The sequence below is a fragment of the Crinia signifera genome, chromosome 7 (genome assembly GCF_055691185.1).
Source record: "Crinia signifera chromosome 7, ASM5569118v1, whole genome shotgun sequence".
Classification (NCBI taxonomy): domain Eukaryota; kingdom Metazoa; phylum Chordata; class Amphibia; order Anura; family Myobatrachidae; genus Crinia; species Crinia signifera.
In genome coordinates, this window is record NC_139223.1 from 43,968,160 (window position 1) to 43,996,008 (window position 27,849).

At 44.7% G+C, this 27,849-nt stretch overlaps 1 protein-coding gene across 1 annotated transcript; it reads left to right on the top strand.

Annotated features, from left to right (window-relative positions):
• The first annotated feature begins 633 nt into the window (after window positions 1-633).
• CHST12 (carbohydrate sulfotransferase 12) lies at window positions 634-25,969 on the top strand. The gene is made up of 2 exons (XM_083152956.1): window positions 634-832; window positions 24,232-25,969. Exon 2 carries the CDS (start codon window positions 24,317-24,319, stop codon window positions 25,577-25,579), a length of 1,263 nt encoding a protein of 420 aa, XP_083009082.1. The 5' UTR covers window positions 634-832; window positions 24,232-24,316; the 3' UTR covers window positions 25,580-25,969.
• The last annotated feature ends 1,880 nt before the right edge of the window (window positions 25,970-27,849 follow it).

The following is a 27,849-nucleotide window of genomic DNA, read 5'->3' on the forward strand; positions in this document are numbered from 1 at the left end:
CTGACCACAGGTACCCCCGCGCAGCACGGACCCCCCTGCCAGCTCCCCGCTGCACCCACAAGCAGTGGGGAGCTGGCGAAGAAACAACAGCGCCCGCAGACCCCCGGCGCCTCCCCGCGACCGCGGGGGCTGCGGCCCTTTAGTTACGCCACTGAATGCCAGACATCCCAAATGCAACTGCGACTGCCATTGTACAGGTAGGTTCACCCGTGCACTGTAAGAGTTTACCAGAGTTTTTATGCAGATGCAACAGCAATAATAAATTGCTGAACTGCAAATATTAGCATAGTATTCGGCACCTCACCGGGATATGTTGGATAGAGACTTTATTGTAGAAAGAAACCCTATTTAAAATAATAATAATTATAAAATTTTAAAATAAATAACTTCATGGTGACATGTCTTTAAGATAAACAAATTTGCAAAATTGCAAGAGTCAAGTGACAAGAACTGCAAAATGGTAACACAACCTCTCATGAAGAGCACATAACGTTTTGCCATCACAGCATGTAACAGTTTCCGAAGAAAGCTTAATACTCACTGTAGTTACTGCTTTACTGCAGCAGACCCACACTGACCACAAGAAAGATGGCGACCACTTGCCTCGGCATGATGAAACATGATGTGGCTAGCTCCGCCCCTCCGGTCCCTGACCGGGGCGGTGCTGCGGTCTCCTCTCCGGCTCTGCTCAGCCTCAGAGAGGATGGGGTTTCTGTTAGGGCAGAGTTGGCTGTGTGGCTTCATCCTCCGGCCTCATGTCGGAGCGGAGCAGCAGTAAGTCAGCATGGAGCTTATGTCGCGATAGGAAGGAACATCACCTACTGCTACTAAGGTACCGTACATCACCGCTGCCTGCCGTATCATCGCGAATAGCGGGGCCTCGGCATCCGTCTGTTTTGCTGGTGCATAGACCTGCATAGGCGCCTGCATGGCAAAACAGACGGCCCGGCCAGCACTTAAAGGGTTAAATAGAACAGCTGGAACCCAGAAGCAGCCTCTTATATGTGATCATTGTGGCCAAATAATCGATATTGTAGTAGGTACTGGTTACTGAGGATGCACCAGTTCGGCATCCTCAGTTGGGATGGGTTACTGAAGGAGTACAGTACTACTACTGCCACACTGACAGCAATTCCCCTCTATGTTCTCTGTGATACTAATGGGAAACAAGGGATGGGGGACCTGCCATGGGAACTAATCCATTGAGAAGGGGAAATCTGCATAGAGATCCGGTTTGGCACATCAGCCGGGGGTATTTTTGATGGTATCTGGACAACAATAAAATATACTGACTACTATTTGTAGAAATGGTAAAAAACTCGATGTTCCAAAATATGGTTTTACACATTTTTATCGATTTTTGTTTTGATTTTTTTTTTTTTACTTTGCTGTAGTCATGGGAACATGGGGCACAATTTTTTTTGGCATCCCTATGCTAAAAAGTAAAAAAAAAAAAAAATTCAAATAAGTGTATTGTGCCTACCTGTCTTCCTTAGGGTCAAGTATGTGGTGGCACACAGTTGTGCCACTGATTGTCCATATTTTATATGACTGGCAGCAGCTAGCATCGGGGTTACCTATCACTTTGACCATAAATAATTTGATTTGTTCCTATACCACCTACCCAGCACTTCATGGCCGTTCCCTTGCGGCATCCTAGGGTGTCCAGGCACACAGTTTGGGAACCACTTCCATACAATAATTGGGGGTCCATGTGCTACAAATTATAAACTGACACCCCAGAAAGGTTTTTTTTCTTTTTTAAACCCTCATGTCTACATTTTTATGTGTCACCACTTTCATGTTGACCATTTTTCCATGTCGACCTAGGCACTTTCTACCTTTTTATTGTCGACATAATGAACCAACCCCATTTTTGTGTACATTTGTCAAGTTTAAATGTACTCATGTGAAAGGGCTGGATCTGGTCACACACACTGCCATATTTTTATGAAAGTCTGTTCCTCATCACAAGTTATTGCCCTGATCAACAGATAACTTAGCAGCCATTAAGCTGCAGCAGAGATTATATATATATATATATATATATATTTTTTTTTGTATATGCTTTGCCTGCTGATATGTAAGGCGTTTACAAATAGACAATGTGGAGTTTTGTTTAACCCTCACTTGTAAACACAGATGCGCCCACTCTCAGACATTGACCAAGCAGAACCGGTATTGTAGTACTATAAAACTGGAATCTTTGTTTTGATGGCATTTTAATAAGGCTCATTTACCTCTACCTTAGAGGGATTAGGCTGTCATGTACAGAATACTGTCCTAACCATTACCTGGTAGTAAATGAAGACTTAAGGTATATGATATGTGGCATCACTGATATCGTTATCGCAACATCATTCAGTGACGTCATCGGGACCCCTGCCACACATGTAGTCACTGACTATATCATCAGATTTGAGTGCATGATTAGTCAATAGGGGTTATTGTTAATGACCCGTGGGAACACGCTTTGTTAACAATGTAGTGGGTACAGACTTAATTATATCGTTATCACAAATCATATAGCGTGTACCCACTCGCATGTGGACACATAGAGCGGGATGCACCAAAGTCCGCCGCTACATCCCGCCACACATTGCCAGGCCTTGCATTCTTAATAATTCCAAATGCACTAACATATGCGATTATTAACGCAAAGGACAGTTCTTCTCATAAGAGATGGACTTCTGGGTCTGCGACCCTGGAGTCCCACTTCGCATGTGCAGGGTGACAGTGCCAGCTGCTAGGCATTCTGGGACAGCTCCACGAAGAGAAGGCCAAAAGCTGACGTGACCCTCTGTGACAGAGCCACGGCAGAGGGGCTTTGGTGCATTTGGAAATGCGATAAAAAAAAAACTAAAAATTTTTTTTTCCGAATTTAGTAAAACTTTAGTCCATTCAGCTAAGAGGGAAGTATCCAATGCCGGCCCAAGTTTCCACCAGGCAAAAAAACTCTGCAATTTTCGACTGTTTTTAGGGCTAATTTGACTTGCCCTATTCAATTGCTGCAGTTTTCTGGGCAAAAAAATGCACCATCGGCAAAAACCACGTGGATCGGGGAATTTGGCACAAATTCACGTGGTTTTGGCAGATTGCAACTGTTTTTGTCCAAAAACGCCTGTGATTGAAAGATAGGCGATTCTTTGCCGTTTTTTTTTACCTGGTGAAAAATTGAGCCGGGATCCAGTAAGTGATGTTCTAACCCCCGTGAGAAAGTATGGTTGTGTGTCGCATGGTTTGGTCGGATTTGCAGACTTTAATTGTAGGCCCCGAGTACAAAATCTGCAGATCCAGGGTAAGATCTGGCCACAATGGGGCTGCGAGTTCTGCTGTTGTTACAAGCGTATATACGTGATTGCAGTGGCAATTTGACCGTGTTTGAAAAATGAATGATTATTCAGTTTAATCTCCTCCGTACGGGGCCTACACATGTAGCGATCCCCGGGGATTTTCTAAGCGATGTCATATCGATTAATATCCAGCATGCTGGATAAATCAAGTTAATCGCTCAGCAGCACATTGCTGTGCATTGCTGTGTGCTGAGCGATCTAGCATCGCTCAGAAACCTCATCTCCCCGTCTCGCTGCGTGTTTAGGCCACTTAAGTCCAGCGACGGTGACATCTGTTTTGCTGATCTTTTGCACCAAGTATAGGGTTGGCGTTAGTCTGTGCTGCTAGACGAGCGGTAACACGTGAAATTTACAGATCGAGGTGGTTCAGCTGCAGCAATTTACTCTCTCTGAAGGCAAAAATATGAAATTACTGGGTGTTCCCATGCAAATGCAGACAGGACGCAGTGTACCGGGGAGCAGGTGGATGACGTCACATGACATCGTGGGGGGGAGGCAGGCACTCTGGGACTCGGAATAGGGATATCAGTCAGCTGTTTTCTGTCGCAATATCCTCTTATTTTGCAAAATCCTCTGCATTTTATGGTTGTGGGGCATCTGTCATTGTCCCTGGTACACTGGAACCCCCTCATGTCACACACATCTTTAGTAAACAGGTGATAAGGTGAGCTTCATACAAATATTATAATTTGGTTTACAAAGGTCAATGTAGCAATGTCAGTCAATGTCCTTGAAACATTTAGGAGCTTTTGCTGATTCTTTTGTGGTGATCTGTAGTCTATGGAGGAGCATATTCCTGTGATCAGCTGTTTCCCCCATCAGAAAGTCTCTTCAAGACACTGAACAATATATTCCTCTGTGTGTACGGAGCTTACTGTCTTAATATCTCTCAGTAGTATATTGCTCTGTGTATAGTTTTCAGCGATTTGTGAAAATCAGCTCCTACCTGACATTATTTAAACACAGACTGTGACATGGCAGGTAGGAGCTGATTGGCTGGCTGTTTATCACTCTCCATTTTATCACTTTTGAAGCTTAGTGCATCTGGCCCTCTGTCTCTAATAAAGAATAAAAATAGACACTGCGCTGGAATAGCAATTAAAGGTTTAATAATAGAGTTCAAAGATAAAATATGATACAAAACATCTACATATAGACTGCCAAAAAGATACTCCACAACAGAGTCTCCGTATTGGTACAGACACTTAATATCGTGATTGGGATCAATCAAGCACATTAGGCTATGATAATTGTAGGCACTCCTATGGTAACTATAATATACATCTAGATGTTTTACATCTGCTTAAAGGCGATTGAGCCCAGTGTGTATGGACAGCGATGATCGCTATCATTGCTGCGGGGAAAGCCGCTCAGTGCATACGGAGGGGGGAAAACAGTGTTACATAGCGGAGTGCTATGCAAAGCCGTCCTGAAAGCTGCTCATCTGCTGGTATTACCAACAGATGAGCGGCTTTCCTGGCGATGTTGCAGCAGCGCTCACCGCTCATCGCCGGGCCATACACACTGGGCGGCTTTCAGCTGAAAGCAGCTCAAACCTGCTGTTTTGAGCGACTGTCAGCTCAAAGTTGCTCAGTGTGTATGGACCTTAAGGCTACAATTATTATAGCCCAATGGGTCTATCTTGCTATTAATAGCTTATATCTAGTGTTCATTCTAGCACCCGGGTATGGGTTGATAGGTCTACACCAACTAGGTCGACACACGCATTAGGTTGACACTGTTTTTTTTACCTGAATGTCGACAGAGTCGACATGGACACAGTTTGAAGTGCACCGCATCACTCGCCATGCTTTGGGCACACTATTTTAGTCTACTACCACACCCTAGTGGATGGTAGGGCATGAAATACTGCCTGTCGGCACATGTTGGCTCAAAGAAGAGTGAAAAACCCCATGTCGACCTTTTGACTGTTGACCTAGCCCATGTCGACCTTGCTGCCTGTTGACCTAGTGGTGTCGACCCAATGCTTGTTGACCTAGTTGGTGTAGACCTAATGACCGTATCTCCAAGCACCTGCCATCTTTGAAAACTCGTGCAGTTCCTCTTCCCTGCCTGGGGTGTCGCTGTCTGCTGTGGTGTTTCTAGCACAGGTCTGCTTTGCATATCAGTGCTGATATACAGACCACACTGTGCTAGAAGCACTACAGCAGACAGCGACACCCCACAAGAGGAACTGCATGGGTTTTCAAAGATGGCGGGTGCTAGCATGAACACTAACATCTCTGCTTGCCTAATATTGGAGCTATTGCATGGACTGCCTCTGCTGTTAGTAGAAACTTATCATAATTAGTTTCATTTCCTGGGATCCCAGTCACGATATTCAGTGATAATACTAATTTTATTAATTTTGTCTGTACCAATACGGAGACTCTGTGGTGGAGTATCTTTTTGACAGTCTATATGTACATGTTTTGTATCACGATATTTTATCTTTGAACTCTATTATTAATCGTTTTTTTGCTATTCCAGCGCAGTGTCTATTTTTATTCTTTGGTTACTTTTTTCGTGTGGATGAGTACCCACATTGCCACTGCAGCTTCAATGGTCAAAGTATAATCAATTCACACACGCGGGGTATAACTAAGCGCACAGCCGTCACCTCTTTTTGTTATTCTGACTCTCATTTTGACTAGAAATCACTGGTGTACGGTGCATTGTGCACATGCGACCAGCAATTTTTAGCCATAATCGCAGGAGGATGCTCCTGCAACCAGCGACCATTAAGGGCTGGCTGCGGGACTGCCCTCCTAGCGATTTATTTCCCACAACACAAAAAACACACTGGCGATATGGTGACTCAGCGATATTGAACCCTGTATGTACACACCTGAAGTGGATCAAACGTCTACTACTGGGATTCTCAAACTATTTTGCCCCGGGACCTTGTCAGACAATTAAAATTATTACAGGACCGCAGCGAGTTAACACAGTATGGCCACCACACATATGTGGTTGTTTAGAAAATAATTTTTTCGATAAATACCCTGCTTATGTCCCGGGTCAATGCGGCTTGTACTGAAAAAAATCCGCATTCATGTGCAAAAACCTTGGATTTTTTAGGTCGTGGAAAAGAGGTTTACTCAAATAGCAGTTTAAAAAAAATAATTATTTTGTCAGTTTTTGTGTTGAGAGGAACATTGCCGGAAATACGCCCCGGTAACTACTCTGACTTTCTGCCTAGTACATCTTCTTGCACAACATTGCAAACATTTTAAAGTTCACTTCCACCTTGAAATGCATTTCTCTTTTGTTTTACACACTCTAGCCACAAAATAAAAGAAGAAAAAATGCCTTTTATATATTGATTTTAAAGATGTTTGCACGGGATCTGATGTTTGCACGGGATCTGTGCTTATCTCGGCTAATTTCTGTGTAATCTCTATTTGCCTTGTCTTTATCATGTAAGGGCTGATTAACACGAGGCAAAACCATAATTCAGGCAGTTATTGTGCTTCAGCTGGCAGCTGATATGAATGAAGTGCACATCCCGCAGTGTTTACAGTTGTTGCATAGAACGTACATTTATGTAGTGTGTTGGGTGTTTTTCTGCCATTTAATTACAGAAACCTAAAAAATTACGACATGATGAGAGATTCTGTACACATAGTAAATAGGAACAGTTTCTGAGAATAGCATGTAGAGGTCAAATTTACAGGGTTAATAGTATATGTATTGTAGTTGTACATGTACACCACCGATAATCCGGCGTCCTTATTTCCAGCAGCCCCCCACACTAACCCTCTCGCTACCCTGTCTAAATTCTCCCATTCTAAACCTAATGTAACCTATGCACTTATGAGAGATTGCATACAATCATTCGATTTCGACCACATCTGTTCGATAAATCGAATGATTGTATGCACATTTTATGTCCGATGTGACGCGATGCGCGGGCACGCTAGTCGAATGTAACGTTAATAAATAGTATGTGCTGCACAGAATATCTATCGAATTGCAGGAACTCAAATGCAGTCGTCAGTCGGTGAGCGGAGGGAGCACTTACGGCAGGTGTCAGGTTCGGGGAAAGAGGGCAGGAGGGAGTGCTGGCGGCATCCGTCAGTGTAGCATAGCGCAATAAAGGAGCGCTGTCAGCGGCAGGGGTCAGTGGCAGAATTTAAAAAGAAAAAAGTTTCGAACACTATGTGGCCCTATGAGAGAGCCAATGAGAGAGCCGCCCAGTGATTTAAACTTTTTTTTTTTCAAATTCTGCCGCCACAGCTACCCCCGCCGCCCGTCAGCGCTCCTTTACAGCGCTACGCTACTCCGCCTCCCTCCCTCATGCGACAGCAGGTGCTGGAAGAGGGCACTTTATGCACCATAAGATGCCATCGGATGCTATGGGACATCACATTGCGATCGCATAAGTGTATGGGCACCGTAACTCCCACCGAATCCTAACCTCCTCGCAGTGGCGTAACTATAGTGGGTGCAGGGGATGCAGCTGCTATGGGGCCCGGCCGTTTAAGGGGCCCCAAGGCAATCCCCCTGCACCCTCTAAAAAAATATTTATTTTCTTCATTTTATAACTGGGGTCCCGGCAGTTTGGGTCCCGGCAGGGACCGGGTCGTGCCGTTACCCAGAGAGAGGCAGAAGGAGCCCAGGGTTCAGTTCCAGTAGTTATCTGACGGGAGGAAGCGAAAGGAGGGAGGTGGCTGAGGTGGGTTGTTTGCGCGGGCCGGGCAGTGCTTACCATCTCTATTTTCTGCTGCTGCGTACTGGCAGTAGCTGCCGCTCTAGCGGTGCAGCAGCGGCAGCATTGTATCGGACTCCTCCTCCCCAGGTGCCTCATCAATGCTCCTCCTCTGGCCGGTGATCGGGAACCATGGCTGGAGAAGAGGTCACTGCCTCAGACCCTCACCGGCTCCTACGATCGTGTCTGGCTCAGCCTGCACCAGCCTGGACTGCCAGCAACAAATGTGCGTTACAACAAATGTAATTCGATTAACAATCATTTAATAGGGGGAAGGTGGAGGGAGGTGCTGTTTGTATTTGGCATAATGTGTATATTGTAAAAGGGGTCAAAGTGCGGGGGGCATCTATGTCCTTCTGTCTGTCTTTGCCCCTCCCCATATGTCCATGTTTGCCCCTCCCATCTATGCCCTACCCTTCTATCTATGCCCCCATTGCATCCCGCCTCTTTCTGTCCATATAAACCCACTCCATCCATCTATGCCCTTGCCTGTCCATCCGTCTATCTATGCTCCTACTGTCAATTTGTGCCCCTCACATCTGTCCATCTATATGCCTCCTATTTATGCCCACTACCTTCTGTATGTCTATGCCCCCCCCCCCATTCTTTTGTCTGTTGGTCTATGCCCCATCCTGCCCTCCTGTTCCTCCGTCTATGCATTAATGCCTCCACCCCCGTCCTGTGCTGTTATCAAGTAGTGTCTTTCATGCTCGGTCCTCCCTCTCTCCCTAACACTTTCCGCTCTCTCTCTCTTTCTCTCTCCCTCTCTAACTGGCTCCTCTCTTTCTCTTCCCGACACCCTCTTTCTTTCTCACTCTCTTCTCTCTCCTGTCCATAAAGGGCATTGTAGTGACAAAAGATGGGAGGGGGGCCCTTTCAAAATGTTGCTATGGGGCCCATCGAGTTCTAGTTACGCCTCTGCCTCCTGGCACCTGATTAAAATGGTCTGGGTTAAGAGGTGCCAGACTATCAGGTGCTGGTAAATCACCCGTCTACCCGTATTAATAGTGGACGTAAGCAATTGAAACCTATTTTCCACTTCAATGGTTGGACCGGAAAATACATAAAATTGATAAAAATAACCTATTGTTTCTCCCCTGACAAATTCCAAACATACTCCATGATTTGGTTCCCGTGGCTAGAATTCTGTGAAACAGTCAAATACAAAAGTATTGCTAACAAGCCTCAGCCTCCGTCCTGAGCCCAAGCACACACATAGAAAACAGTGCAATCCCCGCTGGAAGTTCCTCTTGGTTCCCACATCCGATCCTAGCAAGCAGGAGGAGGAGTTTGCAGGTGCACACTAAATATATATGCTAGACCTTTTAATATCTTGCTATATTGCATTTGAGGTTATTAGCATAGTAATGGCCATTAGTATCGGCTTGTCCACCGCGTCCAGGTTACCTCATTAGGACAAGTCCCTAACACTACTCTGGGACAGGTCCAGGGCACAGGGCCCCCCAGGCCAGCCCAGCAGAACTACCCCATGGCATCACATTAGTGTAAAATTAAAGTGATAGTAAAAGGGATAGGGGAAATTATATGTGATAGGACTTACCAAGGTAAGAAGTAATAATAAATGTGAAGGGTGCTACATATATATTAAACAAACTAAAGGGGTGATTGAAAGTATACGATATGATGCCATGGAGCAGCCCAGCAACAGCAGCCCAAAGAGCCCTGAGCCCCAAACACGGTCCCACAGACTAACACTCAGCATATATGTATAGTAGGACTTACCCTCATAGTGCCAAGCTGAGGTGTGCAGTCTTGAATGTTGGGACTCCAACCTAATTAAAATCAATTTGGGACAGGTGGGTGGGGTGCAAGTTTAGGAGGAAGGCGTCTCTAGTTCCTTCCAGTGTGTATGAATACACAATATATAGTACATAGGGGGAGGGGCCCTAAACTGCACACCCTGGACATATGAGGTGCTACCTGCTGAGACTTGTAGTGCAGCAAGCAGGAGGAGGAGTTTGCAGGTGCACACTAAATATATATGCTAGACCTTTTAATATCTTGCTATATTGCATTTGAGGTTATTAGCATAGTAATGGCCATTAGTATCGGCTTGTCCACCGCGTCCAGGTTACCTCATTAGGACAAGTCCCTAACACTACTCTGGGACAGGTCCAGGGCACAGGGCCCCCCAGGCCAGCCCAGCAGAACTACCCCATGGCATCACATTAGTGTAAAATTAAAGTGATAGTAAAAGGGATAGGGGAAATTATATGTGATAGGACTTACCAAGGTAAGAAGTAATAATAAATGTGAAGGGTGCTACATATATAGCATTCACATTTATTATTACTTCTTACCTTGGTAAGTCCTATCACATATAATTTCCCCTATCCCTTTTACTATCACTTTAATTTTACACTAATGTGATGCCATGGGGTAGTTCTGCTGGGCTGGCCTGGGGGGCCCTGTGCCCTGGACCTGTCCCAGAGTAGTGTTAGGGACTTGTCCTAATGAGGTAACCTGGACGCGGTGGACAAGCCGATACTAATGGCCATTACTATGCTAATAACCTCAAATGCAATATAGCAAGATATTAAAAGGTCTAGCATATATATTTAGTGTGCACCTGCAAACTCCTCCTCCTGCTTGCTGCACTACAAGTCTCAGCAGGTAGCACCTCATATGTCCAGGGTGTGCAGTTTAGGGCCCCTCCCCCTATGTACTATATATTGTGTATTCATACACACTGGAAGGAACTAGAGACGCCTTCCTCCTAAACTTGCACCCCACCCACCTGTCCCAAATTGATTTTAATTAGGTTGGAGTCCCAACATTCAAGACTGCACACCTCAGCTTGGCACTATGAGGGTAAGTCCTACTATACATATATGCTGAGTGTTAGTCTGTGGGACCGTGTTTGGGGCTCAGGGCTCTTTGGGCTGCTGTTGCTGGGCTGCTCCATGGCATCATATCGTATACTTTCAATCACCCCTTTAGTTTGTTTAATATATATGTAGCACCCTTCACATTTATTATTACTTCTTACCTTGGTAAGTCCTATCACATATAATTTCCCCTATCCCTTTTACTATCACTTTAATTTTACACTAATGTGATGCCATGGGGTAGTTCTGCTGGGCTGGCCTGGGGGGCCCTGTGCCCTGGACCTGTCCCAGAGTAGTGTTAGGGACTTGTCCTAATGAGGTAACCTGGACGCGGTGGACAAGCCGATACTAATGGCCATTACTATGCTAATAACCTCAAATGCAATATAGCAAGATATTAAAAGGTCTAGCATATATATTTAGTGTGCACCTGCAAACTCCTCCTCCTGCTTGCTGCACTACAAGTCTCAGCAGGTAGCACCTCATATGTCCAGGGTGTGCAGTTTAGGGCCCCTCCCCCTATGCACATCCGATCCTATCCACCTTCCCCCTATCTTCTCTCCCCCCCCCCCCCCCCCCCCTTCTGTTTTCTTCACAGTACATTGCTGAGATATATTTTCTGTTTCAAGTTCATTGTTAAAATGTTTATTGGGAATTCTATTCAAATGTAATGCTATTTATTATGTCACCTTTTTGTTTTCTACGTGATTACAGTACTTTCTCTTATGTGATGGATGAGATTGTATAAGATTGAGCTTTTCAAAAACGAAAAGAAAATGTTCCCATTGTTGTGACCTTTCATTTGTGATCTAATTCTAAATAAAAATTAACATGCAAAAAAAAAAAAATCTATTGTGGAACAGCGTGTAGCAAAAACCCCACTGTCCTGCATGCTAGATGCAACTTTTTTTTTTTTTAGACTGGGCAATTTACATGATAATAGGACTGTTCAACATGATAATAAGTCTGGGGCCAAATGTAGTAAAATGTCGATTTTGCTAATGTGTGATCTTCAGGCCCAAAAAATGTCAAAATCGAACGTTTTCCAAAAATCGCGCATGTAGTAACATGCGAATTGCAGAAAAATGTGCACATTTTGACCTGTCGAAAAAAAAATCGCACATTCAAAATCACATCTTGATATTTTGTCATAGAAAACATTAACAACGCAATTATAAAAAGGTGCGATTCTTCAAAGGAGACCGTATAATGTTACAGCGTGTCATTTGCATGCGGAGTGCGCGTTCAATCCCTTCCATTCCAGTGTGACCCAACATGATTGGTATTCTCCGTGCTTGCAGTATTGCGGTCTATCTCTTGTCAAGTATTCAGCAGATGTTACTTGTGCAGAGAGAATTAGATTTGGGTGGGGTTTTACTTCAAAGTGAGATCTATATTGCAGTGTGAAAATAAAGCAGCCAGTATTTACCCTGCACAGAAACAAAATAACTCACGCAAATCTAATTCCCTCTGCACATTTGATATCTGCCCCCCTGCAGTGCGCATGGTTTTGTCCATCTAAGAAGGATTTTGTCAGAAAGCGTGAACTAGAATAAGGCCCAGAGTGTTGAAAAATGATCCCACAGTGTCGACAGCATACATTAGGTGGCAGGGTACATTTGATGGAGATGTTCCGGTATAAGATACCACCTAGAGCAAACATTCTAAGAATTCTCCTTAACTGGGACACTAATGGAACATTTTGATACTTTAAGGCGAATTGCCTCCCAAGTTAAATTTCCCAGAGATGTCCCCGGGAAAGTTCCTCCCAGAGCTGGGCGATCCTGTTAGAGGACAGAATGACAGATATGGGAGATAATGAACCTATCTTTCGGACGATAAATACAAAGGAATTCGATTGCAGTGGGAGTATGTAGAAAATTGGGGGTACAGAGATGGCTGAGCAAGGTCTGTGTTTGCGGAGTGCCTCCTATGGACTTTTATAACTGCATTTTGAGATGTGAAGCCTGGGCATTACACAACAGACTAATAACATAGGGAAAAAGATTGTCATAAACATGGTGTAATGTTACTTAGCCCTGTGCCCTTACTCTGCAGGGACATTCCAGTTGTCATTTTTAGTAATTAGTAATGCAAAGTCTGGGAGAACGTTGTTAGTGGTGATGTGTAATGATCTGTGACACAGGGCACGGAGAGCAGTTCATTGGGCTGTCAGGGAGTTGCAGCGGTCTTCCAGCATCTGTAGTAAACTCATGGAGATGGTGCACAGAGTACATCTTGGCATCTGTTGTACTGTGCTTGTACATTCTGTAATACTGTCCAATTAGACATTGTCGAAGTAACTAGCTGCAAATTGCAGCTGTTGTGTCCAGTGTAATCCTACGTGGTGCACATAAAATGGCTGCCTCACCTGGATCCTTCATGGGTAGGGGGACTACTCCATGGAACTGATGACCCAAAATGGCTGCCTCACTTTTGCGATCTATACATGATTTTACGTAAACCTCTTTTTTGTGTTTATGGTTTCTGTGAAGCGCTTTGAGTTCTATGTTAGAAAAGCTTTATACACATAACATTTTTATTATTATTAATAGAAATAAAGGCTGCACATCCCCATTCATCCGAACATTCAGGAACTTGGGGGCATGGCCATGTGAGAATGCCACACCTAACATTTACGTCACTTTAGAAGCATACCCAGCTCTCCATGAGCTGCTGGCCATGCCCCCAGTCACTCTCTCTCCTGTGAATAGCTGTTGTATGCAAGATATGGTCACTAGGTTGAAGGGGCGCAATGCACTGATACGCTGTCTGTGTCGACTTTGTCGTACAAACCCATAAAAAAGGCATGTCGACCTTTTGACTGTCAACACTTTGTCTGTGTCGACCCAAGGCCTGTTGACATTCAGTGGTTGACATTAATTTGGTCGACTTAATGGCCCATACCTTTGTTCGCATGCACACAGCATCTAACAAGAAATGACTGACTGGCTAATAATGTCCATATTGCCCAATACAACCATGTGTGTGACCCGGGGCCTGTGTAAGGACTTCCAGATTTGTGTAAACAAGATTATTTTAGCTTTTTGCAAAATTTCCTCTTAGATTAGTTTTTCCCTCCAAATTGACATGCATATTTGTACTAGAGTCCGGTCCAGCAGGTCTGTTTTAGATTTGTTAACACGTTGCTACTTGCTCTCTTCTATTTTAAGAATGTTTTGTACTTTCACTATCCTGTATATTCCCCCCCTGCTTACTCCCACATGCTGAGTCCCTCCCCGCGATGCAATTGCAATTTATTTGCTGCAGCAAAGTTGCCAAATAGCGATTTTCGCACAATAGTGTTGACTCCTGAATAAGGCCCTTTGTAAAATGTTACAATTCTTTGTGCTGCACAGGACAGAGATGGAGAGATGTCACTCTTGTGTAATGTCGCCTGAGAGCACGGTGCTGTGTATATACAGATTACGATACGATAACAGCCGGCACGAGGGGGTGAATTTGTGGCTTCTTCAATAGATTTACAATGGAAACAAATTGTTAAAAAAAAGTGTTTTCCATACCCAACCATCAAATAACCCTTCAGTCGGTGGTGTAGGGGTCAAGATTCCTTGTAGTGTGCATGTGGTCGAAGGTCAAAAGTGCGACCACTATTGGTCGACACATGAAAAAGGTTGACACAAGCAAAAGGTCTACATGAGTTTTTTCTTTAAGCCGACTTGTTCATACTTTACCATTCTTTTGCTGGTTTTGACCTCTTGACCATGTCCACCTTTTCCATGCGTCACCATTCTGCATACTGTTGACCTAATAATCCATAACTGATAAGAGAGCTGTAGATGTTTGCTCATGTCAGTTAAGGGGTGGACACGCAGGCAAAGCAATTTTGGCTTAGCCCATGGGTAATTTTGACTAGGCCGATTTGGTTATAGGCCAAATACATTGGCCTAATGCAAAATGTATTTGACTGGGCGATTGCGACGCCGCAGGGCCACATATTGTCTGCAGTGTACACATGGTGCAATTCTCGCTAACCTTGCTAGGCAATTTTGACTATTCATTTTAATGCCAAGTGAATTCAATAGCCCATTCATTTCAATGGCGCTTCCTGAATGTGTGCTTTGTTTAGAAACCATATGGACTGTAATGGGCAATTTTTAAATGCATCTGGTAGTTCCAGTAATACATTAATCATTTAAGAAATAGAAGTGGGCTAACCCTGCTGCAGTTTGAAAAAAGATTCACAGTAGACAACATGGAAAGTGTGTGTGTGTGTGTGTGTGTCTGTGTCTGTGTCAAGATGTGCACTGCTTACATTCATTCAGTCCATTGAAATCATTCTTTTCTGGATGTGATAGGTTACATGTGCTCTGGAAAACATGCTGGCTCCGATAGTCCCACTTCAGACTGTAGCATCCCCATCATACAAACTCCCCCCCCCCCCCCCTTTTTATTTTCCACCAAAATACTTCTTGGCTTTTACTAATTTATGGTGTAACATAAAAACATAGAATGTGACGGCAGATAAGAACCACTTGGCCCATCTAGTCTGCCCCTTTTTTAAACATGTACTTTTAATCAGTCGCTTTTACATGTATGAATGTTTTTACCACTATGGGCATGATTCAGACCTGATCGCTGAGCCCATAGGGCCTGATTTAGACCTGATCACATGAGTCTCTCCCCACCACTGGATTTACCCCTGTGTATATGCAGCGGCTGTGAAGGTCAATACTTACTCGGTGGCTGCGATGATCCTTAAATCTTTGGGTCCGGCGCTGACATCAAAGGTCCTCCCCTGTAACTCCTGGTTCCGCCTGCGTTCCTTGAAAATGGTTGGGTCCGCCCCCAAAGCACCGGTCGGTTGTCAATCATCTTGCAAACGGGCAGCAATGTAATACCATAGATGGGTTCGCTTACAGGGGGAAAGACAACTTATTTGTGTCGACCTTATATTCCTGACGACCGGTTAAATGGCCTGCTATGCATGATGACCTTTATGGGGGTCGGCCTATTAAATGTCTATCTAATATAGGTTTATTATAACACATCCCTTTTATTTCACAATAACATGGTCCTAAGTTATCTGCACACCTTGGCCTTGTGGTTGCTTGTAGACCTAGCGAGCGTATCCCGGCCATGAAATACCACCTGGCTGCACATGTCTGCTCCAAAAAATTTTTTTTTTAAACTAATGTCGACCATTTCACTGTCGACCTTCCCATTGTCCACCTAATGCTTCAGTTGACCCTGTCGACCGTAACCATGTTGATCGATTACAGGTTTCAACCTTCAGTGGTCGACGCAATGCATTTCAACCTAAAAGGGTCAACCTACGGCCCGTGTACAGTCTTTGGTCTGTTTTTAATTAAAGTAGATTTCTTGATCTTAGCTGATCTCCTCTGCTGCTTGACTCCTTAATGATGGTACGCACTTAAAGTCAGTCTACGCGCTCACGATGCTCCCCAGGCATGGATCGGGTGAGTGCCATCCCATGGTCACCTCTTTAACCTATCTCTTTCTACTGGCATCTTTCCCTCACCCTTCAAACACGCTCTGGTCTCGCCTATTCTTAAAAAACCTAACCTGGACCCTTTATCTCCCACAAGCTACCGCCCTATCTCTCTTCTCCCATTTGCCTCTAAAATACTAGAACGGCTGGTTTACAGGCGTCTCACCAGCTACCTGTCTGAACACTCCATCCTAGATCCCCTTCAATCTGGCTTTCGCCCACTTCATTCCACTGAGACTGCCCTAGTGAAAGTCACCAATGACCTGCTGTCAGCCAAATCCAAGGGTCACTTCTCCCTGCTTATCCTTTTGGACCTATCTGCTGCCTTTGACACTGTGGATCACCCTCTCCTCCTCCACACACTCCAAAACATTGGCCTCTCTGGCACAGTCTTCAACTGGTTTTCCTCTTACCTCTCCAACCGTTCCTTCTCAGTCTCTGCCTCTGGCTCCACCTCACCACCTTCTATCCTTCCTGTCGGGGTCCCTCAGGGTTCCGTCCTTGGCCCCATTCTGTTCTCTCTGTACACCTCCTCTCTGGGTGCACTCATTAACTCCTTTGGCTTCCAATATCACCTCTATGCAGATGACACCCAAATATACCTCTCCTCTCCTGTCCCCCACTGTTTTCTCTCAAGTTTCCAACTGCCTCTCTGCCATCTCCACCTGGATGTCTGAGCGATTTCTGAAGCTGAATATGGACAAAACCGAACTTATTATCTTTCCCCCACCCAGAGCTATGCCCCCTACTAATATCTCTATCACTGTTAACAACACCATCATCTCCCCTGTTCCCCAACTCCGCTGCCTGGGTGTCACTCTTGACTCCTCCCTCTCCTTTGCACCCCACATCCAAGCCCTGGCCCATTCTTGCCGGTTCCAGTTACGCAACATTGCTCGCATCAGGCCCTTTCTCTCACAGAGTGCAACTAAGCTGATCATCCACTCATTGGTCATCTCACGGCTTGACTACTGTAATGCACTTCTCACCGGCCTCGCTCAATCCCAACTAGCTCCTCTCCAATCTGTCCTCAATGCTGCAGCCAGGCTTATCTTCCTCTCCCGCCGCTCTAATTCTGCTACTCCCCTTCAACAAAATCTGCACTGGCTTCCATTCCCCTACAGAATCCTCTTCAAACACCTCACACTCACATACAGGGCCATCTCTAATTCCATTGCTCCATATATCTCTAACCTCATCTCCATTCATACACCCTCCCGCCCTCTACGGTCAGCTGACGACTGTCGTCTCTCCTCCACCCTGATCACTACTTCCCATGCTAGAGTACAGGACTTTGCCCGTGCTGCACCCCTTCAGTGGAACGCACTCCCTCGCTCCATTAGACTCTCCCCGACCTTGCAAAGCTTCAAACGGGCACTGAAAACTCACCTATTCATCAAAGCATACCCTTCCACTGCATAAACCAGCTGGTTCTCCGACCCCTTGCCTGTTTACATCCTGCTATCTAACCACCACCCCCTCGCTTGCACCTCTTGTAATCTGTCTGTCTCCCCTTCCTACTAGATTGTAAGCTCCTCCGAGTAGGGCCCTCTTCCCTCCTGTTGTCAAAGCCCACTTCTCTTCACATGTCACTCACAGCTCTCCTTTACTCCAACACTCAGTGACCATCTTCATACTCCTCTCCATCATTGGCCTCAAGCCTCTAGTTGTATGTTGATTGAGTCCTCACTACTTATATCCAAGCTGTAATGTGTATTGAACTGTGGTGCTATTTATTTGTACTGTATTTTTGTTATTTATTCAATGTTATGCCAAGTTTTGTCTCCCTGTACTGTTCCTTTGTACGGCGCTGCGAAACACTTGTGGCGCCTTATAAATAAAATTATAATAATAATAATAATCATCAAGAAATACTCGTTTCACGAAAGAGTTCTCAATCGGATGGGGAATCCATGTCTCTGCACGATCTCCATTCGCAAACACAGTGTGCAGTAGTTGTCTATGGAGCAAGATCTCTGGGATCTCCACGTATTCCCGTCCATCCCAGAATCAGACATGTGTCTGCATAGTGTTATGATGGAGCAATAGGATAATTAGCATAACGAGCAGCTAATTCTTTTTCCAATTTTAATGATTTCCCGTAATTATTGCAGTGAGATTTAAAGCACTGTTTTTTTTTTTGTTTTGTTTTTTCGTTTCTTTTCCTGACGCCACATGCCAACAATTTAGCCAAATGTGATAATACATTCAATATGCACTTGGCTGCAGAACACTGACACGTATAATATAGCCGGTGATGGACACATCAGGGTGTCACCAAGAATAAAAAAATCCAGAATCCGAATCTGTACTTACAGTAAAGTTCACACATAGAAAGTGGGGAAACTTTGCAAAATAATAACCGCAGGGTCTTTCATTAAGTATGTGTAGTGACAAGGAATAGGAGTTTGGGCCGCAAGTGTACTCTACGGTCAGCATGTGATCCTTAGTAGGGATCTGTATTGATGGTTAACCGATGGTAGATGGTTTTGCCATCAGTGGCTGAGAACCAGAGATTTCCCACAATCCATGTCATAAATTCCCTTTAATGGTTTTTATTTACCGTATATACTCAAGTATAAGCCGACCCGAATATAAGCCGAGGCACCTAATTTTAACAACAAAAAACTGGGAAAACTCATTGACTCAAGTGGGACCCTCACTCGAGTATAAGCCGAGAGGGGGCTTTTTCAGCATACAAAATGGTCTGAAAAAGTAGGCTTATACTCGAGTATATATGGTACTTGTTGCCTGGACGTAATGCCTAGCCCCGCCTCTGATGAAACCTTGAATATGGTTATATTCTCAAAATATTGAGTCTTATTTGTTACTTCAAAAAACCCTGCCCTGCCCAAAAAGAGACATTAAAAAACATATTTTATTTGAGAGAGTGAAACGATTCACAGACTGTACATCAGGGATGGGGTACCTTCGGTCCTGCAGCTGTTGTTGAACTACACATCCCAGCATGCCCTGCTACAGTTTTGCTATTTGGTCATTGTAAAACTGTTGCAGGGCATTCTGGGATGTGTAGTTCAACAACAGCTGGAGGGCCGAAGGTTCCCCATCCTTGCTGCAAATGGATGCTTTGACGACAAAACTGTATGTAAACGGGTTTGTTACATAAGATATTTAGGACCTAGATATAATAGCCTGGGAACCGGTACAACAGCACATGGAAGCTGGCATAAGACTCCACAATGAATCCTGGTACTGTATATGTAAATGTAGACAAAGGTTCTTCCCTAATGGACCAAAATCACTTTCTTTGGGAATTCATTGGCTGTTGCTCTTTGCCCCCTCCCAACTTAGCCAATACTTGTGTTCTCATCTCAGTCCACCTGTGCTGGCCGCCTGTAGAGGAGAGAGTGCTTGCAGTCAGACACAAAGTACCGGGAGATGAATGCAAGAAATGGCTGTAACCAGTCGCGGCTCCAGAGGTTGGGATGCAGCACAGTCCAAAATTCAAATAGGGGAGGCACACACTCCACCACTGCCAACGTTGCCAAACATCACTGGCCAGGGCTCACTTGCAGTTGGTAAGGATCCCCGGTACTTATGTAGTATCTGGGCTGCCGATTTCTAAATCGGGTCGGATCGGGCGCATCGCATGCGACCATCGATGCGATGCGATGACCCGATTTTTTCATAGGAATCAATGTTAAAATGGACTGAGTCCATTTTAACATGGAATTCAATGGGAAAAAGGGGTCCTTTTCATACCACTACTATCCAAGTGGGCATGGAGTTGGATATAAACCTGTGGCGAGCGTACACAGGATACCGGCCCCTCGCGGGGCGCGCTTCGCTCGCCACGCTTCGGGCTCGGTGGCTCGCTACGCTCACCACAGGTTTATATCCAACTCCATGCCCACTTGGATAGTAGGGGTATGAAAAGGACCCCTTTTTCCCATTGAATTCCATGTTAAAATGGACTCAGTCCATTTTAACATTGATTCCTATGGAAAAATCGGGTCATCGCATCCGATGGTCGCATGCGATGCGATGCGATGCGATATCGCATCGCATCTGATTGTATGCCTTAACTTAAGGCATACAATCAAAAAATCGGGAGCCCAGATACTACATAAGTACCGGATCCCCTATTTTAATCTTGGACTATGCTGCAACTGCACCACTGGACCCACCACTGGTGTTTGCAAACTTATGGACAGGGGAGTAACTATACCTTTATGGGTCCTATATCGAAAAAAATTAAAGCCCCCCCCAACCCAGTTGCAGGATTTTAGGAGTGAATGTGGAAGGTACAAAGTAAAGGGAGAAAAGGTGCAGGGGTGAGCAGTTATAGGGTGTAGGGAGAGGGCATCCTCCACCTCCTGACAGCCGGGCATCCTCCACCTCCCTAACGGCCAGTCCTGTGCCTCCTTTGACGGCCGGGCATTCAGGCAGTCGGCCGGTCCAAGGGTTAAGGGCAGGATGCTAAGGTAACCAGGGGACTGGCCAAGATTGATCCGTCCCATGTCCCAATGCGTCCTTGCACCCTAACAGTGACAAGATACATAGACATACAGTGCAGGCCGCATCGTAGCAGCTGCTGGCTCCAGGGATGCCATCAGAAATTGTGGTGCGTGGAACTGCCAAAATCGGAAGCCCCCACGACCACCACTTATTGTTACACAAAATATTTTAGTCAGATATTTCGGCCGCTGCCCTCTAGTCAGCTCCTCACTGATGGTGCGATCAATCTGATTTTGAACAAAAAACCTAAATGACACATTTACACTGCAGTGCCAATTACATATTATGAACACAGTAATGCCCATTACATATTATACAGCACACATTAATGGCAATGACATATTATGCCGCTCACTGTAATGCCCATTACATATTATACAGCACACCGCAATGCCCATTACATATTATACAGCACACAGTAATGCCCATTACATATTATACAGCACACCGCAATGCCCATTACCTATCACACAGCACACAGTAATGCCCATTACATATTATACAGCACACCCTAATGCCCATTACTTATTATGCCACTTACCTACAATCTCTTGCCAGGGATTACTTGCTTGATGCCAGGGGTTACATGCCCATTACTTTTCCTTCTACTGGATGATGAGATGCGTCATATTCTCATTCTCAGCAATACAAATATAAGCTGAGAAAAGTAGCAGTGACAAACATCCAATAATCATCCAGCCACTTTTAATTCTCACTTTTCCTCTTGGAAACTGTATGCAATTTTTCTCCAGTACCCCTTTTACACCAGGGCCTTGACGGGGTTATTTCCTCTCGGGCCGGGGCTTGGTGTAAATGGGGTAAAATAAAATAACCCAGGTCCTATTCCGCGGGTATCCTACCCCGCCAATGTTCAGGGTTGGACACTGGGCATCCCAAGAGTCAGGGGTCGTGTAAATGGGTAAACCGTGTCAACCGACCCAGGACCTATTTCCACCAATAGGGGAGCCCATGCCTCCGGATCGCAGGGGCCGCATACAGCCTCCGCTGCTGTCTTCGGTACTATGCAGACAGCAGCGGAGGCTGGGAGGAGGTGAATGGATGCCTCACAGAATGAAGCTGGGGGCGCAAAAAGACATATTTCTGTCTGTAGACCATTTTTTGCCTTTTCTAAGCAAGAAGGGTTTCTTTGTTCCTTGTAGGGAATATAGATTGTAAGCACCACTGGGGCGGGGACTGATGTGAATGTTCAACTATTCTCTGTAAAGCGATGCGGCATATGTGTGCGCTATATAAGAAACTGGTAATAATAAATAATCATTTATTTATACTATTAAGCTCTGCAACGCTTGGCGTTCCATCAGCTTGCCCTCTCTGAACTATGTCTTAGGTGAGATGGGTATGGATCATTTGTCAGACAGCAACTTGGTCGACAAGCCTTAGGTCGACACCACTAGGTTGACATGACTGAAGGTGGACATGCAGGAATGTGGATATGACTGAAGGTCGACATGGGTTAGATCAACATGGTCATTAGGTCGACATAGGGTTTTTCGCTTTTTTTTTGGCCTGAATTTCTTCTCAGAATATGACCACCACTTTAGCACATGGCTATGTTTAAATATATTACATTAGAGTCCCTGTAAGGACTAATAACGCAAAATTAATGAGAAGCTGGTAGATAGTGTGGTACAATAAGATCATGCAGTATTGCTGCCTTCTAGGCAGTGTAAGCGGTATGGCCCCGGTTCGCCAACTCGCTCTCCGCTGTTAGCGGCAGATACAGCGCGCTGCTGCGGGATTACATGCGGTGTGTGAATCTGACTGCCGTGTGTACGGCCAGTCTGGTTACCGCTGCATCGTGTAGGTACAACAATTGAGAAAACATTAGAGTCCTTAAAAGGACTGATATTACAAGGCTGACATGAGATATACATAATATATGGAGAGGCAAATGGAAGCGACCACACGGCTTGTAGGCCTGACGAACCATGTGGTCGTTTCCATGTGCCTCTCCACATACGGTATTATAGAAGGAGTAAACAAATAGGCACATGGAATCATACCTCCCAACTTTTGCATCTCAGCAGTCGGGACGCTGAAATTTTCGGGGAGGGGGGGGCCTGGCCTAATTTGGGCGTGGCCTATGCTCGTGACTATTCCGTGAGGCCACGCCCCCATTTTGCCGCTATGGGGGCATGACCCAGAGGCTCTGTGAGCCTCTAGCCATGCCCCCAGCCCCCTGGCTGCGGGAATAAACGCTGTGCGCATGCGCACAGCGTTTATTCCCCGCTGCTTAGCAGCTGACAGGGGGGACTCCCAACAGCCCCCCCACACCGTGGGACACTGCCGCCCGCGGGTGGGACAGCGGGACAGGCCCTGACACTCGGGACTGTCCCGATAAAATCGGGACTGTTGGGAGGTATGTGGAATCCCCACACGTGCTTTCTTAAACAGGCACTTATTCACTTGTTTGTGTTGTATGTTATGTGTTGTATTATTTTGTACTTTTAAAACATCATTACATTAAAAGTTATAGTTTAGAGGCGTCTAATTTTTCTAGGTGCACCGCAGTCAGACAAACTCTTTCTTTCCTCACCATTAAATATTGCCAATATTTTGTCTGTGGTAGCACACCACTCACATTGATGGGAGGAAATATCTATTGATGAAAGACAGTAGGGGCGTTAAAATTACATGTAACTAATTGCCACTACCTATCTTGTGCGATTGACCCCTACTTACTCTTCATCTTCCCCAACTTCCAGATTTTTTGACAGGATGGGCTTTTATTGTAGCCTTAGCACCGTATTCAATCCCAGCTGCTACAAGTCGGATCTGTTTTGTCGGAAACGGCCGCAGATTGTCAAATACATGACGACTTTCCGACACTTAACAGCCGGAACATTGAATTTCGACTGTCGCGTTACAGTTGAGCGAAAAAATGGCCCGGGATTCCGACTGTCGGGACGTTCCCACAGTCGATATCCCGGATTGAATACCCGCCCATAATATAGGGATACGGCATGCATTGGGTCAACACCATTAGGTCGACATGGGTCAAGGTCGACATGACTTTAGGTGGACAGGTCATTAGGTCGACACACACATTAGGTCGACAGTGAAAAGGTGGACACGGGGTCTTTAACTGTTTTTTCCGCATGTCGACCTAATGGTGTGCCGACAGGCGGTATTTCATGCCCTACCATACCCTGAGAGAGAAAGATATTTCTGCAAAATTTATGTGAAAAATACGTTGTGAAAAAAGTTTCTCACTTTTCCCATTAAAATGTGGATTATGATAAATATGATTCATAAAGTTATGGAATAAATTCAGATTATTAATGGTTTTACTTTTTATTAATATTGTTGTAGTTTTCTATAACGCTGTTTCTGTTTGTTTTTCAGGCTTATTGTAGCTGAATCCGAATGGAGATCAGGAACCCTTGTTTGAGGTTTCTATGAATAGAAAATAGACAGAATCAGAAGAATAATGACCAAGTCACGTCTCTTCTGTTTGCTGGTGGTCCTCGGCTCTGTTTTTATGATCCTTTTTATCATAGTTTATTGGGACAATGTTGGTGTAGCTAATTTTAACCTTCATACGACCTTTTCCAAATCCCTTCCTCCTCACTCGAATGGGGAGCATCCAACGTCACTTCCCATCACGGAGAACAGTGCCGTTTCAGATGTAGACCAATTTTTAGATAGTTTTCTTAATTTTGGTGTGACAAAGAATGACTTTCAAAGCACAAAGGCAGGAAAAGTATCCCAGCGAGCATCAAGTAGTTTGGAGGAAAATGTACGGGGCTATGACTGGTCCACAAGAACTAAATTGGAGGAAGGCATTCTAGACCAGGAGATAATTCAGCAGGAAAGAAAATTGAACCTACGCAGGTTCTGTGACAATTCTAGCTTTTATTTTCCAACAAGGCATCGGGAGTTTGATGACATTCCCAACAAGGAGCTAGATCATCTGATAGTTGATGATCGCCATGGTATCATTTATTGCTATGTGCCGAAAGTGGCCTGCACTAATTGGAAACGAGTTATGATCGTCTTAAGTGAGAGTCTCTTGGACAGAAAGGGAGTCCCATACCAGGATCCTTTACAGATTCCGAGGGAGGATGTCCACAATACCAGTAGTCATCTAACGTTCAATAAGTTCTGGCGTAGATATGGAAAATTCTCCAGACACATGATGAAGATTAAGTTAAAAAAATATACCAAATTCATCTTTGTCCGTGATCCTTTTGTCCGTCTCATCTCTGCCTTCCGAAGCAAGTTTGAACTAGAAAATGAGGACTTCTACCGAAGTTTTGCTATACCTATCTTAACCCGCTATTCTAACCGAACCAATGTTCCACCTTCTGCAGGTGAAGCTCTATCTTCAGGAGCAAAGCCATCATTTTCTCAATTTATACAGTATCTTTTGGATGCCCGGACGGAAGAACAAAGGCCTTTCAATGAACACTGGCGCCAGGTTTACCGCCTTTGCCATCCATGCCAGATTGACTATGATTTTGTTGGGAAGTTGGAGACACTCGATGAGGATTCATCTCTGCTTCTAAGACAATTAAATTTAGATTCACTCTTCCAGTTTCCCCCTAGTTACAGAAACAGGACTGCAAGCAGCTGGGAGGAGGACTGGTTTTCCAAAATTCCCTTAGAATGGAGACAAAAGCTATACAAATTATATGAGCCGGATTTTGTTCTTTTTGGGTACCCTAAACCTGAAAATCTATTAAACGTATGAAATAGGGAAAAAAAAACCTTCACAAAAAAATACCAAAAATTTACAATATTTTGCTGCCTTTTATCAAGATTTAATGGAATGATTCACATTTTCTATATTCTTCTTTTATTTCCTATTTCATGTGCAACGAGATGAAGCAACTCCGGGAGATGAATTTATTTAGACAGCTGAATTTTAAGGAAGGATTTATTTTTTATTTTAAAATTCTAAATTTTAAAAAACAATTTGCGGGAACGGACGGACGGACATCATTGCAATTGTACCTTTCATGAGTACTCCTCAAAATGCTTTGTACTGTTATTTTCTAAATTAATATATTATTTAAACTATTTAATATAGGGTGCATTGAGGATGTGACTGATGAGTAAAGGCTTGGCTGTTTGAAATGTTCTTTTGTTTTTTTGTTGTGTTTTGGGTCTTACACAATGATGTCATTTTTTTGTATGGGTGGGTATGGTCATGACTATTGCCCTTTGTTGAGTGTACTGGTCATGCCATGTCATTAATGCGGGCCATACAAAATCCCTACGTCAATCTGCTATCAGAACTGCCAATCCATCTTCGAATGTGGTAAAATTCAGCACGTTCTAAATCCATGACTTGACGATGCTGATCATTTTTGGGCCGAATTGGTGAATTGAGGATTTCCAACATATTGAATTTCCCCTGTATTAGCAAAATGGAGCATTTGGACAATTTATCGCAGACACAGACTGGAACATGGCACAGAACGAAGCCCTTTTGTGGTCTACTGCCTTCCCATGACCCTCTCTAGCTTTTATTTAAAAAAAACAAAGACACTTTTTGGGCCATCAACATTGAATCAATTGGTATTGGCCTGGGTACACCTGCCCCCCCCCTGACTTTTATTCCCATCGCTGTTCGCAATTTTCACGTCTGCTTCTACAGGGGAACGCCCAGCATTTTTAAAGGTACACCCATAAAACGCTGGGTGTTCCCCTGCTGAAACCCCCTCCACGCCCCCAGCCCTCCCTCCCTGCAGCGAACGGCCGTTTGCTGCCAGGGTTTGCACATGTGCAGAAATGCGCACACCCAAACCTTGACCATCGAGGCCGGGGCCGAATTTGTATCGCAGTAAGCGATCCTGAATCAGTCCCTATGAGGGCACTTTTCATATACATTTGGTCACGTAATATGCTTGCAGAGAATCTCTCAGTATGATGAGTTACATGGATGATTTCATGTTGCAGAGGCTTTCGGTTGGATGGGAATTATTGCCTTTTTAATCGACTTATTTGTTCTGGTAACTGGGACCAGAGCAGCTCCCCCCCCCAGGATGCAGATGTTTGGCTCAGGTTTGTACAATCTAGAGGGGATGCGGTCATTTGGTCTACAGCATGATGGTCGATAGTCATTAGATTAACATGGGAAAAGGTCGAAAGGTTGTTAGTTCGACAGGTCGTTAGTTTGACAGTGTCTAGGTTAAAAGTCAAACGGTCAACAGGGTTTTTCACTGTTTTTTGAGTCGACATATGCCGACAGGCGGTATTTCATGCCGTACCATCCACTAGGGCGTGGCGGGAGAATAAAATAGTGTGCCAAGCATAGCGAGCAATGTGACATATTTTAAACTGTGTGCATGTTGACTCTGTTGACATTCAGGTCAAAAAACAGTTGTAAAACCCCATGTCGACCTTTTGACTGTTGACCTAGAAAGCTGTCAAACTAATGACCTGTCGACCTTTTCTCACGTCGACCTAATGGTGTCGACCAAATGATCCCAACCCATCTAGAGCTCTCCTAGAGTTATTAGCGACATGCACGGAACCGCTGTGGTGATGTTTGTTTCGCTCAACAGCTGGTCGCAAATGTCAGACTATTTAATATTTTATAAGTACGCTTTAAACATTTATAATGTTGTCTTTATTTATTTTGGCAACCACCAATTGTTTTTCTCTATTAAACAAAGTGAGCCTCGTCTTGTTTGTCAGGCGTCGCGCACACATGAGATCTCTACCATGGCCTATTGCTAGAATTCGGAACAAAAGAAATAGATTATGGGGCCCATTCCTTTGGGTCCAAATACACGGCCCCTTCCCCGATGCTCGGGATCTGCACATGCATGGAAATGCCCATGCACAAGCCCCAGGAGCGAATGGCTTTAGCGAGCTTCGAACTCGCCGAGCTGCACTCTCAAGGAGGGAAGGGGGCGGGCAGGGAGCAGTAGGAAAAGAACACCCAGCGTTTTATGGGCGCCTCCCATATAAATGTGGGGCGTTCCCTTGCACAAGGGGAACGACTACGTCAGC